This window comes from Podarcis bocagei (genome assembly GCF_964188305.1).
Source record: "Podarcis bocagei genome assembly, chromosome: 17".
Classification (NCBI taxonomy): Eukaryota; Metazoa; Chordata; class Lepidosauria; order Squamata; family Lacertidae; genus Podarcis; species Podarcis bocagei.
In genome coordinates, this window is record NC_138143.1 from 16,600,179 (window position 1) to 16,616,046 (window position 15,868).

The following is a 15,868-nucleotide window of genomic DNA, read 5'->3' on the forward strand; positions in this document are numbered from 1 at the left end:
TGAGGAGGAAGGGGAGGAAAGTAAATCAGAGGATTGGTCTGCATTCTAGGTGAGGCCATCATTCAGGTGCGGAAATAATGAGAGGCGATGCACAAAGTACCTGTAAAATGCAGCTTGCTCCAAAATTATTTCAGCCGCTCAACAAAAATATTGGAGACAATCGGAAACGTGAAAAGTGGTGGGTTGGGGTGAGGAAATGTTGATTTATTTATTTTTACAAGCAAGTGTAGATAGATATTTGTACTAGTTCTAGCTTTATGGGCAAGTTGTGATTGGGTGGGATCAGAGATTTTCCCAACATGCTATTCTTATACTCTTTTTACTGAATTAACTTAATTAAATAGCAGGTGTGATAACACGTTAAGCCGTCTGAAGGGTGTGCAGGTATTTCACATCAGTTCAGGCTTCGTGGCTTACAGGGTTAACTTCAGATAAGCTTAAGCACTCAAAGCATATGTCTGCTCCATTTTCTACGCCACAACAAATAAGATCCAAAAAAAATTATGTGGTGCTGAACAGCATTTACAAAATTCAGTCTCTCTTGAATCAGACAATAAAATTCATCTGTAGAAATAGCAATCGCGTATGCAGCTGTTTATAAGTGTTCTGATGTTGTTCTAATTAAATAATTGAATGGGTGGCCCCATCATTCCATGCCAAACTCCTGGAAGAAAATACCAAGTGTTAAACCTGGAACTTCTGTTGACCAACCAACCAATAAGGCACATCACCGTTTCATTTCCTTGAGCATATCTTCAAAGGCATTTTAAAAGAAAATACTTTATATGGAAGACTAGAACAAGTTGTCAAGCAGTCTTCAGAATCTTGTTCACACAGAAGCAATTTACCAGTAGCTGAATATTTTGTCTGTGCTCTAAGAATGTACCTTTGTTCTAAAGGGATCATCTTCTTTAGGAAATAATCAAACGGGTCTTTAAATATTATTGCAGTTGTGTGGGAGACGTTTTTTCTGGACCCAGCCACGGGTGTGCTATTGATGGCATGGGTCTCAAACATGGCATTTATTTCATGCCATGTGCTCTCCTGATTCCATGGGAAACAGCTCCCACATAACTAAGAGACCCTTTTAAGCACCTGTCCACAGTTGTAATCCCCTAAATCAGGGGTCGCCCATGTGGTGAGATGCCCCAACCAGAATGGCCAGTGGTCAGGGAGCTACAAGTTGTAGCTCAAACCATATGGAGGGTCCCACATTTGCTATCCCTGTCCTAAAGGTGTAGGGTCAATATGTGCTCACCTCTATTTTCAAGCATATTACTGATAGTTCTATTATTACAAAACGTTACTACAGCTATGTGTGTGAGAGAGACAAAGAGAAACATAATTTTACAGGGATTTCCTAGATAAAAAGTTCAACTCAAAATCATTTATTCAAACAAAATGTTTCTTAAATACAATTAAATACATTGCACACGTAATGCACTCTTTCACAGTAAAAAAGCAAAACGAACAAACAATAGGAAGCACATGTTTGCTGAATGCTCCCTAAAAATGCTTCATTAACCATGCCTTGTGTTCCTTTTGTTGTTGTTTCACATAAAAAGAGAATTTTGAAGCTGTTTATTAGGTTAGTCAGAATCAAGGGTTTTCAAAGGGCACTAACTTCAGTTTTAATGAATTATATTAAAATTTGTACTCCTGCTTTTCTGAATGTATGGCACAGTTGCCTAGGGGGTTTCCTGTGCACACACCATTCAAATGATCAGGAGCTGTGCAAGAAAAGAAGTTGCTCAAGTTCCTAATGGATTGTGCTTAGCAATGCCGGTTGTGTAATGCAGCCTCTACCATTTTTGGACTACAACTCGAGGCATGTTTGCTGGGAACTGCTCTTAAGACGACCTCTGCAACTGCATCTTGCTTTATCCAGACTTCCTACTGGCAAAATAAATTTAATTTTTGATTACTTGAAGGCAATCTCTCTGCAAAATGCTTACACTATTTCCATTGGACTTGGGAGCATAACCAGTGTCAAATGGCTCTGCAGCGAATGCTTAGAAATGTGTTTGTGTAGAAGGTGGCTAGCAAACAAGAAGGGAGATCTACAGCCAAATCTTACGTCTGTTTACTTAGAAGACTCATTGACAGCAAGGTTGCCAATGGCTGCTTCACACTTAATGAGAACAGGTACGTTTGCTATGTCTACATTGGTGGGTATCTTTCCTTTTCATATTTGCTGTACTTTTTGGTGTATGCAGCAAATGCACCTGCCGCGACAGATTGTGAACTGGTCGTTAGTATGAGCAAAAATCAGGAGTGGAGTCAAAGTGCAAAACCAAAAACAGGAGGGGGAAGAGTCCCCTTTCTCTCTTTCAAGATTCTGTTCAGCAACACCTAGGTCATTTGTTTCACAAGAGAACTGTATTCTTCCGCCAGTTTTTTCTGCTCATTTAGTTTTTCCAGCACTGCATCCATTAAATACGAAGCAAAAGGAAACTGAAAGAGAAGCAGAGTAAGAAAAATGATCAGCGAAGCCTATATTTTTCTTCAGCTAAAAAACATTTACTAAGTGTTCTGAAGCCATTAGATTTCACTTAGTTCTGACACTGGCACACTTGCCCACGTCCGTTCTCTCCTAAAACGGATCCTCCTGATTAGTGTGTGTAACTGTTCCTTATCATAAAAATGATAAAAGAGCAGAATAAAATGAAAAAAGATAAACGCCTTATTGAACAATTCATGGTTTACTGACCATGTTAATGATGTAATCTGCAATACCAGCAGCTCTGTCATTTATCTTCAATCAGCTGATCAATATGAGGTTACAGTCATCTCTGGGGCACTTATAAGTAGACGCAGCACTGCATGCTGACTGCTCTCAGGAGAGGGAGAGAGGGAGGTATCAATACAGCTCCTCGGGCTGGAGGCAAATGCTTTCAGAGGCATCCAGTGAAACTTTGGGGGCTAAATGCGGGGGGGGGGGGGGAATCCCTTCACAGATCAGGATTCTATTGGGAAACGTAAGCATAAAGGAAACTTTGGGGCTGGCACAGGACAAGCTTGCACTGACTTTATTTATACTTTACGGTCAAAGTTAGAAAAATGACATTATTCACAGGATGGCTGTAATTCTCAAGAAAGCCTTCGTCACATGGCAAGTCAGTAGTCTTTGTGTCCTTAGAGCAGTGGTGTCCAAACTTTTTTCAAAGAGGGCCAGATCTGATGAAGGGCCGTGAGGACCAAACCAAAGGGACAACCAAAGTTGTTAACCTTTTTTAGGATTGACGTTGTTGAGCTTTTTTTAGGATTTTACTCCAAAGAAGTTGTTGAGCTTTGTTTAAGGTTGAAGTTGTTGAGGTATTTTTAGGATTTTGCCTCAGGAGATAAACTGCCACAGGGGCCAGATTAAACAGACCGGCGGGCCGGATTAGGCCCCCCAAAAGGTCTTTGGACATGGCTGCCTTAGAGCAACAGTCCACAGCAGAAAGGAAATATTTTTCACCATGTCAATGGGTTGCTTGTGAGCATCTAAATCTACACCAATTCTGTGAGCTCACTATGATGTCGAGAAGGAAGAAAGTGATTTCCCCAGCAGGCCACGCAACAGGTGTGAAATCTTGTGCTAAGTCTGGAAAAAGCCTTTCAACAGCAGAAGGACTTCTGAGGATCCAACCTTTTCTGGCCCCAAAGGCTATGAACCTCAACAAAGTGGGCCAGGTTTCTGGTAAGAGCTAGAAACGGTAACTAGCAAATATGGCAAAAGGGAAACCAGGGGCTGGATTGAAAAACTCAAGCATGAGCCTAGGTCAAGGCAGATGCAGCATGTAATGACAGATGGACATATCAAGCATATTAAGTCATTCTGTTGAGAAGGTTGGGTTTGGTCGACAGATAACACTCAGCAGTTAGTACTGTTCAACGAACAGAAGCACTAGCAGAAGACTTCACTCAACACAGACTTAGCACAAGCAACTTCTTGAGATGTTTTGCAAGTCCTTGTGCAACACTTTGTACCAGAAAATATTTCACAATGCCTTGTGCTAACAGAAGCACTCTACTGAATTTCACTTCCTTTTCACAAAGGTTTTGTGCTAAGTCAGAGGAAGTCTTTTCAGTTGCAGATGAGGGCTTCTGCTTGCACCTGTGGAACCAACCCATGGTACCCGAAGATTGCTAACCTCAACAGAATAGGCTAGGGTTGGCAAAGGGGTTTGCTTAGAAATCCCTATAGATGCAGAGGTATTCCCACAATGGGGGGTTTAAGACCTTTCCTTCACTGCAGGCCACACATCCAAATGGAGCAATATCAGAAATAAAGATTTGCGAGTTTGTTTGTTTTTTTAAAGTTTTCTTCTCCAGTTAAGTATTCATAGATGAATTAAGAAGAAGAAAAAAGTTGTATGTGGGTACATAAGCAAATGACTAACTCAAACCATCACAGATGAGAAAAATAAATTAATACAGAGAAAAACACATCAACATGTGTGCAGTTTATATACTGGCGTTAAGGTTTCTTGTGCCACAAGAACACTGATCCAGTGGGAATCATGCACTGCAGTTCACATGTGACTTTGTAAATATCATTTTCCTACATTATGCTTTCCCCCTCTTCATGTAGTTATGTATAGGGTAACCGCCATCCTTTCCATTCTTCAAAGTTTCTCAGACCTGTCTGTCACCACCCAGACCACATTTGCTTTTGAGGCATCTTTATTTTTTCCTAATAACACTCCCCTTTAGATGAATGGATTACTTTACCACTGTCTTGGGCTCATATCATTCTATATTTTACCTGCTGTTCACTACATTCTAAGGCTCCTTTGTCACTGTAAAATGATTTTTAAGGAGGTGTTTCTATCTTAATCATTCAGTGCAATCAAGGATAAGAGAGCTTGAAATGTTGCAGATGTCTTGCACATTTATCAGCTTCTGGGAATGTGTCCATGTTCTTATCTGGCTCTCTTTATAGACATACATCCTGCACTGCATCTTTGCAGTCTTCATCTTCAGTGGAGGCCTGCCAGATTTTTATTAATGGGTTAGTAAATATACAGATTTCCTCTGTGTGTTCATAATTCCTGAACAAAAAAAGCTCACCCTGCAGAATCCTATCAATGGGCTCCAAATGTTTACTCTCTCTCATAGGAAGCTACATTATACTGAGACATACTACAGGCCCTTTTAGCTCAGTATCAGAGGAACCAGGTTGCCCCCAAGATTTTTTTGGGGGGGGTTCCAGTATGTGTGACATCACGTGTATGACCCGCATGCCCTTGGGAACGGCTCAGGAGGCTGGAGGAGCCAGCCAATGAACCTGCATTGCGCATATCACATCATAAACGCACAACATACACCTGGAGATTGTGAGGGCCTGGCCCCTTCAAACAAATATTGAGGGAGCCAAGGTGCCTTTGGCCCCCTAGAGTTGGCATGCCTGTTTCGTATGCATAGTGTAGGGGAAGCAGGCCATGAATAAAAGCCAGGCCATAACTTTATTGATTAGGGTCAAATATGTTTCGTGTAGGCATTGGGCATGTATCCAATGACCAACCAGCTCAGGTGCAAGCTGATTGGCAGCTGGGGTTGATGAATATTAGGGGCTTCTGGTGGAGCCCCAATCAGTCAGTGGCCTATTAGCCTCCAAGCATCACTCTACCTGCATATATGATTTTTTAATTGACAAGAGTTACAGTTTATCCTGCCTGCAAGCTTGCCATCTAAGATATGGGGCATGGAAGGCAAGAGCCACCAATTCAGGTTGCATAAATCAAAGAGATATTGCTCTTAAACAGCTGTTTGAATGGAAGGACCAGGCTGAATGTTGGTGGGCCCAGAGTTCATATATTTTATGACTTAGGCCTGGTCTCTACCTAGGGCATTTACAATGAAGGAATAAAAATGAAAATTCCTGTGGCAGGGAGTGACAAATTTGCTAAGATGCAGCCAATGTTCCTGCAGCCAATCGGAAGCCGTGGAAGCACTGTCCAACGTTTGGGTTCCAAAGAACGTTCGCAAACCAGAACACCCACTTCCGGGTTTGTGGCGTTCGGGAGCCAAAACATTTGACTCACAAGGCGTTCAGGATCCAAGGTACGACTATATATATTCACCCTCTCCACCTACCATAAGCAAACACACACTTCTTTGGTTGAGGGGACAGAATGTAAAGATTAGGCCTCCCACTCTGGTCCTTTGCTGCCCCCACTTTCCCTGCAGTTTGCCCACTTTAAGATGTTTGACAAGATTAATTTGATGCAGGACAGGTTGATTTAGAGTCCGCTAGCTTTGGCAAAGAATAGTTTTCAGAGTTTCCCATTTGAATTAAAATTTTAAGTCAGTACAGTGGTACCTCAGGTTAAAGACGCTTCAGGTTATAGACGCTTCTGGTTATAGACTCTGCTAACCCAGAAATAGTACCTCGGGTAAAGAACTTTGCTTCAGGGTGAGAACAAAAATCGTGCGGCGGCAGCGGGAGGCCCCATTAGCTAAAGTGGTACCTCAGGTTAAGAACAGTTTCAGGTTAAGAATGGACCTCCAGAACAAATTAAGTTCTTAACCTGAAAGGAAATATCCCTTTCCTATACAGTTGCATGGCCTGACAGGGTCCGTCAAGATGGTATGATTATCTCCACTGGGATACCTTGTGCCTCACACTGCAACCTGTTTATTCAGCTAATTTTGTGTGCTGCAACGTTCAGTTGCTTTTCATAAGCCACATCACTGCAGAGCTCATATTACCTTACTGAAAAGACAACCCTGAGCAACAGAAAACAGTTTTACCAAAGTTTGTGATCGCTATGAAGGGAACAGCGGTTGCGTTGTGTGCTGGGTGATGCAGATTCTTCACGAGCTGCCTATTGTATAGATTTCAGCTGCCTTTAATGTAAGGCTACTAGAAGCTCTGCTCTCTGAGGGTTTCAAGAGAGCAAGGCCTCGTGAGAGAGGAGGCAGACATCAGAGAAGTAACTCTGCTAGCAAATGTCTCCAGGGACAGGGAAGTCCCATGAAACAGCTCAAAGGGCAGCTACAACTAAGGTACAACTAGGGGGCAATTTTTAATTTAACTGGCCCCTCCCAATCTTTGATCTGTTTTGCTTAAATTAAGCATTGGTGGTAGTAAGAAAAATGGCAGGTTTGGTACATGATAAAAAGACTCATATGACCCATTTCCAATGGTCATAGATTACAGTAAGCAAAGAAAGAAAAACGGAAGATTCATATGAAGTGGTCCTTAAAGATCCAGCAATGTTTGGTGTCTGATAAGACACTGCACTGTGCTATGGATTTCCCATTTGTTATCCTTCTGCCTGCAAGGCAGGGGGGAACAGCGAACAGAAAGGAAAGAGTCACACAGGGAGTGCCGCCATGTTTGTGCTAAGCAACAGGGTGGCTATGGGTATTACTGATATGTATGTATGTATTTTCGTAAAATGTATATACCACTTGATTGTAGAAACACCCCCCCCCCCAAATTCTTGCCACAGATCTGCCCTGCATCACTTTGCCTCCACCCTGCCCCTGACTTGGCAGAAGCAAGGGTTGACATTTGGTCCTCTTAACACACACAAAGAGCCTCTTAATTAGAGTGACGGCATTTTAGGCAAAGCAAGAATATTGGTCAGCCCTTTAACAGGTGACCTTTAGCTTCTGCTGCAAGGTAAGTTCTGCAGCACTGAAGCAAGGGGAAAGGGCTTAAGCAGTGGACCATCTGTGATTTGGCTGCTGTGTCCTGGCTCCTGCATCTCAGCCAGGCATTATATTGCCAAACCCAAATATTTATTTACAAGTCAGCCTTGCAAATATCAATGGTTTAAATAGAAGCCGGGTTCTTTCATTAGGTTCTCATCCTCAGCACACAGTGCTATATTACACACACACACCCTGCCGCCCCCAAAGCGTCTCTTCGAGAACAAGTATTTAGAAACTCATATTTTCACTTTTTAAAGTACAGAAGTGAGACTATATAAAGGGTTACTTTGATTATGGATAGCTGGAGAAATGTACGTTGGACATTTAATATATGTAGGTATGCCACGTAATAGATCTCCTAACCAAGTCTTTCTCCATAAACTCTGTGTGCATCTGTGCCATGGGAGGTCATTGATTACTCTCCATTCCATGAGCTTTAAGAAAAGTTATGCATTGGAGGGACCCATTCATTTTTTCTTTCCTTCCCCAAGGCTTTCTGAACTACATGGATATGTGTTTCCATTCCAGCTTGAAATTATAAAAATGATGTAACTTTAAGAATTGGTTCGTTTGCTTTTTCCCCTCTTCCTATTTTCCTTTTGCGTCATATCCTTCAGTTCATAAGCCTTTTTGGCAGGCTTCTTTTGACTGTAGGTAAGCTGCTCTTGGAGACTTTTCAACAGAAGAGCAGGGCAGAAAGCCATTAAATCAGGAATGCAGAACTGTTGCTGAAGGCCAACTCCCATCAGCACCGGTGAGCCAGACCAATGGCAAGGATGATGAGGTTTGCAGTTCACCAACTTCAGGAGGACCAAAGGTATTATAAGTGATCCATAGATACTTTGGTGACGAAAGGCGCAGTCCTTACTGAAGGTCCAGTAGGAGGCTATAGGATTCTGCGGAAGCCCTGCTACACTGGTGGAAAGTAAGAAGCACCATTGCCGTGACACTCCAGATATGCCAGTGAAATGTGGAGCCAGCCAAGGGAATGGCAGTAGAATGGGGCTGAGGATGTTGCGATGTCATCCTGCATTCAGTGTGCATGGAGATAAGAGGCATGTGCGTGTCCCAATGCATGGATGGCATGCGCTGATGCAGACAGAGTCTTGATTGAAGGCTCATGGCAATGTATCCGGGGACGTTGTGGGTGCCTCTGTTGTGTTTATTCCACCATCATATGTTCTGGTTGCATTTCCTCGACCTCATACGAAGGTCCACGCTTCCTCTCCTCTCCTGGGCGAAACATGGTAGCCATTCCGCTAGCATATGTCGCCCCTGCACCCCCAATACGGGTAATGCGAGGATAGGATTGCTCCGTAGAAAGACTCTAATAGCCCATTAGGTGAAACAAGAGCTCGCTGGAAGCTTTCTCTCCACTCTGCCTGTAATCTCACTCATATGGGCCGGGGGGGGGGGGAGATCACTTTATGCAGATATATTTGTTCAGCAACTGCCCAGAGATATTATATTTGTTAATCAGCAACATTATTGATGATTTCCTTAGGCAGAAAAGATCCCGTCCCCTTTAGGCATCAGCAATACAGGAAACACAGGTGGAGATGCAACAACTACGAGGTGTGCCCCGGTTTACGACTCCTCTCTGGGGGAATCTTTAAATGACAATAAAGAACAACCAGTGCTCACCATGAAACTGCTCCCTCCCAAATTCTAATGTAGTACTAAAACGGTGCATGTCAGCAATAAAAATAAAACGTCTATGACATTTTAAATGTTATCATACTGTCACAGTGGAATAAAATTAGCTTGAAAAATGATCCAAAGGGATGTGATGCTGTTCATTTATGTATAACAGCAACAGCAGCAGTTTCCCTGTGTTCATAAAGGTTTCTCCATTAAATTTACCTCCAGTCAATAATTAGGAGTCCACAAATAAACCTAGGCAATTAAATCAATACTGTTGGGCAATTATGTTCTAGAGGCCAGGCTCAATGGCACAAGAAGACACTATATCAAACTTCGGTATTAAGTGATCTCATGTACTTTGCTGCAAGACATTCTGTGAGGGGGTGGGGAGGAAGTGGGGGGGGGGTGGCCCAGCAGATCACAAAACAGACGTAAACATCTTGGATGGGAAACGCAAATGACACAAGAGGGCTCTAACTTTTCCAAGCTTATTGGCCTCCACAGAACGGGCAGGAGTTTTCATGTCAGCCTGGCCTTGTCTGCAGGACGTGCTGTCCTTCGTGTTCCACAAAACTGGATGGGTGCCTGCGGTACTGGTTCGCTGAGAGAAGGGGTATTCAATATCTTCCATGTGCACCTGCAACATATGATACTACCCTCTCTTTCCCAGGTATATGCCAAAAAGGCAGCTATCTGGCTTAGGCTTGTGAAGTTTTGTTGTGATTGAGGGCTGCCTTCCATTTTCTTCCATTGTCAATGCTTCCACGTAGGACAACTGTGCTCATCACATGTCCACTGGCATGCTTAAGGAACAAACGTATGTTCGTTTTGGTATTTCTACACATGCTGGGAAGCCATGGCAGAATGATAGAACAAGGACTATTGTAAATCCACAGTCAACTTTTGGAGCCCGTAGCTGGAGTTGGAAGCCGCTTCCTTTCTTCAGCAACTGAGTTCCATGTGCTTCCCACTTGGTGGTGGTGAGAAATGAGCAGAAGTATGATCTGAATCATCTCCAAAGGCTGCAATTCTCAACACACTTACGTGGGAGTAAGCTCTGAACTCAATGGGGCTTGCTTCCAAAGAAATAGCATTGTGCTATAAATGACATGAAGTCCCACTGGATTCAGGAAAGATCCTGCCTTTCCAAAATATGTGGATTCCAGCCCGAAACCTAAAACTTTGCCTACCTAAGTTATGCACTAATGGCCAGGTGAGAAGTTCAAAAGGAGGATACAGAAAACTTTTTTTTGTATTTGATCTTTCTATCATATAGACTGGCAGAGGCATAGTTCTGGAGACCTTTTAACTATGGTTGTTTTTGAGACTACCACCTTCCCTCTTTTGTCTTCCCCAGATATTGTGTTACGTCAGCATTACTGTTAACTGGAGTCCCTGCTTAACTACAGGTTGAAGCCTATGATAGAAGCCTGCTTAGCATTGATAATGGCAAACATCAGTGACAGTAACACTTAGCCAGGGCTAAGGTGGTCAGAGGAAGGATGGCAGAATTTGTGCCACCAAGGAAGGGAGCAATGAGCAAAAGGGGAAGTATAGAGTGAGTTCTCAGTTGTGTCATCAGCTCCCAGTCTCTTAACCACAGTTAATGTATCACCAGAATTACATAGGCACCAACCCCATAAAACGGTTGCCTGATTCACACTTCCTATTGACTGGATATTTGCATTTCTGGGATTTTTGGGCAATGAAAGTATTGGCGCTCCTTTAACCTTTTGATAATATATTAAATACCTGCCAGTCAATAAATATCAGCCATCACTGTAACACTGGATTTTAAGTTTTGATCTCATTTAGGGTGAAAATGTGTGCTGCTTTTAACTGGGTGCACAGATTGAAAGCTATTTCCACAAATCTCCCCAACCGTTTTAAACACCCCCCTTTTCACTTTCTGAAGAGAAATTGCACGTGCATTTTACGACATTTGTGCAATAAATACTGCGGCGCATCTGTCATAAATAGACTCTTCTCTTTGTAGGACAGTTTCTCCCTGGATTAGGGAGACACATTAGCAGAACTGGGAGGATAAATATACTACACAGGAAAGAAGTTTCAAAACCCAGTTTATGTTGTCAGCCATCTTGAAACAAAAGCTGGCTATGACTAGAAAAGCAGGGCTCTCACCTGCCAATAAGCTGCCCTTGATCACTTACAAGAGGGGAGCATCCCAGCAGACTTGTGTGTGTATTAAAAAAAAAAAGACTTGAAAGAGAAGAAAAAGTATCACACAGGTCACAGCGGCAGTCTCAATGGACCCCTCAGGGATTTCAACTAGTCTCAGCCTTGTCATCCTCTATGCAGCCTTCCACTCTGCCCAGAAAATGTCGATAGGAAAATGTTTGAGGGGCCTCTGGTGGAAATTTTTTCATTCTTTCTGCATTGACAGGATGCCAAATCAATATTTACTTCCCACTAACAAGCTGCTTGAGGTCTCAGTAGAAAATATTGTAGAGAATGCGGGAAGACACGGTAATAAACAGCTGTCTGGCTGTGAGGAAAACATGAATTGACTGGAAACAGGTCCATAGTAAAAGGTCACAGAAACCCATGAACTCCTCAGGTGTCCATATCAACTACTAACTTTAAAGGCACATGATAAAAAAAAATCTCTTTTTCCTAAGACTTATGAGGGAACAGATCCTTTTCTCTCCACCATGGATATAGATAGACTCAATAATTTAATTAATACGTTTGCCGAGATGTAGGCTTGTCTCCCTAGATGTTCTATTTTCCATATGTATCATTAGCTCAAACAAATATGGTGTTAACCTTTCCTCCATCTCATGTGAAGTCTCAAAAGCTTAAGAGAAAAGGATGTTTAGGAAACACCCCAGAAAATTTTCAGTAGATTTTTTTTTCCCTGTAAAAAGATACTGAAATGCGCTTTAATTAAATCTGTACTTGAACCTCTCAGATTTAGGTGAACTCTGCCTAAGGTATTCAACTTCCCTTCTTTCCCCAAAACGTAAGCAGGAATGGTTCATTTGGGGCTGAGTTTAGCTAGGGTTGACATTTTCTTCCAGCCCCTCCGCCTGTCTTCCTTTGCCGTATTGAGAAAGAGGCTTCTCACCTTGCAGGTGCCACTAGGAGTGGGGAGCAAGGTGACATCACAGGAGGCCAGGTGAGATGTGCACTGATCACCACTTTTGGCTTGGCCAATGCAGCTTCCCATTGGAAAATAGGAAATCCAAATAGGGACCTCCACCTAGCATCATTGTTATCAATTATTTCTCTGTAGGAAGGGCTCCCGGTAGGCGAGTAAGAAGTAGAGCTTTTGGACCAGCCAGCCATTTCCTCGGAAAAGAAGGACTCTGTTTCTTACTCAGATAACGGGCTCCTCTCCCACCAGGAATTGGGAAATCACTCCAGATCTACCATGCAAATAGCCTTTGACGAATTTCTCCTTTTTCAATGGGAAGGATCCCCAAAATACAGGAAGGAGGTAAATGAGACTCTTTGGCCTTCTTCACACTGGAAACTGAACTCTCCCCATCTTAGCTGTCAAAGGTGGGTGATAACAAGAGTGTTCTCCCCCATAGCTGAGGAAGTCAGCAAGTGTAGCATATATTCTCTGGACAATATTGTGTAAAAACAGCATCTTTCCAGTAGATAAGCAACTGCATGCCATGAAATAAACAAATTATAGCCATGGTTATACTTGATGATATAGCAAAAACCAAGCACCTGTCCTTCAAGAAGCTTCTGTAAGTAGCCCATCCATTCTTTGTCGCTTTCATATTCCATTTTCATCTGTTGTGTTTCCTAAAAACACACACCAAAATAAATAAATATTGATGATGAAGAAGAAGAGTTTGGATTTGCTATCCCACTTTATCACTACCCTAAGGAGTACCCCTGCTTGGCAGGGGGTTGGACTCAATGGCCCTTGTGGTCTCTTCCAACTCTATGATTCTATGATTCTATGAAAGCGGCTAACATTCTCCTTTCCCTTCCTCCCCCACAACAAACACTCTGTGAGGTGAGTGGGGCTGAGAGACTTCAGAGAAGTGTGACTAGCCCAAGGTCACCCAGCAGCTGCATGTGGAGGAGCGGGGAAGTGAACCCGGTTCACCAGATTACGAGTCCACCACTCTTAACCACTACACCACACTGGTGCACAACAATTCCTCTATTACAGGGTGCAGAAGTTGGGGCCTGCCACCCCTTGTCAGCCAGATCACCCTGTCTACTAGCAGTGACATTTAAAGGGATATAAGAAGTAGAGAAAGAAGACTTTTCTGTCCCAGGCAATATCAAGCAGGGCTTCCTTCAATGCAGTCCCAACCCTCCGTGTTGTTAACTTGGATGTCAGGTCTGTGGCTTCTCAAGGCACAATTGGTGGACCTCCACAGCTGATGGGCAGTGGTTACAGAACTTCTGTCACAAAACATGTGGCTTTTGGAGCTTAGCATGGGGGATGCATTTGAGGGACAACTCCAAACTCCCCAAGGATCTGTGGAATAAGTTCTTTTAAACCTTAGCCATTTATTCATGAGCAGTTCAACCTTTCCAATAGATTTAGACTACATCCCTAAAATACTGAAGTACTGTTTCTGGGGGACATGGACAGGTAGTGTGGGGGGCTCCCTGGTCCTGAATGGGATGACTGTGCCCCTAAAGGATGGGGGGTCATTTTGGACTCACATCTGTCCAAGGAGGTAAAGATCAATTCTGTGTCTGGAGTGCCATACTTACTACTGGGGGAATAGTTTACTTGGAATTGGAGGGTATGAAATACGTTGCATTTAAATTGTCACTCATTTCTGAGGGTTGGCAGGCAAGAAAAAAACAGGGAAGGCCCAGAGCACAGTGATCAAGAAAACATGCAGAAGGGCCCAAATTGAGGCTACAATCCATTACTGGAAGTAAATTGGCTATCCCCTGCATGCAAAGACGGGTTTGAGCAGATGAAAACAATCGTGGGTCCAATGATCAAGAAGGAAGCTTCCGCATGTGCTGTGGAGAGAAATGAGGGGCAGATGGGGCTTGTCAACCTGGAAAACTCTGGTCCTCAACCTCCGCTATGTTCATTCATGAGAAAGGCTTCCAGAAGAAATCCCAATGAAAAATCTGTACCCACTGCCTTGTAGGACATCTTAGGGAGAAGAAAAGGCTACAGAATAAACCATACAAACAAGCAATAACCCAATACATACATAGAATCATATAATCTTAGCTAAAGCATCCATGACACACACCCAGTCTAATCTTGTTATTGCATTGGTGGAACCTTACGGTGAAGGGTGGGTAAGAAATCAGAAGAAGAGGAGGAAGAGAACGAGGAGAATAAATTTATAGAGTCTAAGTGACACTGCTGCAGCCCACTGAGTTAAATGGAGCTATGCCAATACACACCAGCAAAAGAGGGGGCTTCCTTTTAGCAAAACCAGGTGTTATTGGTCGCTTACCTCATCATCCTCAACATCAAGTAAATTGTCTAAATCAGTCTTTGAAATATTAAGGATAGATGCTGCCACGTGCTGGGCTCGGTGAACAGATGCTTTGGAAACGCTGTTGCATTTTTTGTTTTCTTGCATTTTTTTACTACATCTGATTCGCGTTCTCATCTCTTTCACACTAGACTGCAACTCTGTGGCCAAACTCTAAGGAAAGTGAAATAAAGAAATAAATGATCAGTACATTTCCAGATCACCTTTCAACGCCTTTGGTCCTCATATTGGCACATCACAAATGCTTTAAGGCATGGCTGCAGTTGGGGTAGAAGTCATAATCAAAAGATAGTAGGCTGCACATGACTTTTTTGTCTCGCAGGGGATTGACCTGGCTTGCGTGACGGAGACCTGGGTACGGGAAGGCGAAGTAGTCTCCCTACATGAGATAACACCCCCAGGTTTCTCTGTCCTCCATCAATCGCGGACTGTAGGTCGGGGGGGAGGAGTAGCATTGTTATTCCGGGAGGATTGCTCTTTCAGAGCTCTGCCATCACCGGCGATCTCTGGCATTGAATGTGTTGGTCTCGTGTGGGGCACCAAGGAGAGCTTGGCTGTCTGGCTGGTGTACCGACCACCCAGCACATCTGCAGCCACCCTGTCAGATCTGCTGGAGGTGGTGGCGGGCTGGGCCTTGGAGTTCCCAAACCTACTGGTTTTGGGAGACTTCAACGTCCATGCCGATGCCGCTCCCTCCTCACAGGCTCTAGACCTAGTGACTTCCATGGCAACACTAGGGCTCTCCCAGTTTGTTTTGGGCCCCACTCATCAAGCAGGCCACACGTTGGATCTGATCTTTGGGGCTGGCATAGATGTGATCATGCTCCCTGCTGTGAAAGTGCCATGGTCTGATCACTACGCTTTAAAAGCCAAGATTGACTTCCCGCTCCTCCCCGGCTCGGGTGGCGAGCCTATTTGGGCTCGTCCGCGAAAACTGATGGATCCTGATAGATTCCGACAAGCCTTGCGGAACCCTGCTCCTCCTGGCGACTCATTAGATGACCTTGTTGAGGACTGGAATAACCGGCTCTTGGCAGCCATTGATGAGATCGCGCCTAAGCGCCCTCTGCGACCCCGTCGAAACCGGGCCCCTTGGTTTACTGAGGAGC

The 15,868-nt window shown here is 43.6% G+C and overlaps 1 protein-coding gene across 2 annotated transcripts in view; it reads right to left on the reverse strand.

Moving 5' to 3' along the window:
- Positions 1 to 1,367: 1,367 nt before the first annotated feature.
- The window catches only part of CNTLN (centlein), a 174,596-nt gene continuing 160,095 nt past the window's right edge, over positions 1,368 to 15,868 (reverse strand). The window contains exons 24-27 of one of the 2 annotated variants that reach the window (XR_014003283.1): positions 14,718 to 14,912; positions 12,994 to 13,071; positions 4,751 to 4,975; positions 1,368 to 2,454 (exon numbers count right to left, since the gene is read on the reverse strand). Coding sequence is in view for 1 of the 2 variants with exons in the window: in XM_081176168.1 (XP_081032294.1) it covers positions 2,353 to 2,454; positions 12,994 to 13,071; positions 14,718 to 14,912 (375 nt within the window). In the remaining variant the exon portion in view is untranslated. The remainder of the gene's footprint in view (positions 2,455 to 4,750; positions 4,976 to 12,993; positions 13,072 to 14,717; positions 14,913 to 15,868) is intronic. The other variant, XM_081176168.1, reaches the window with a different exon arrangement.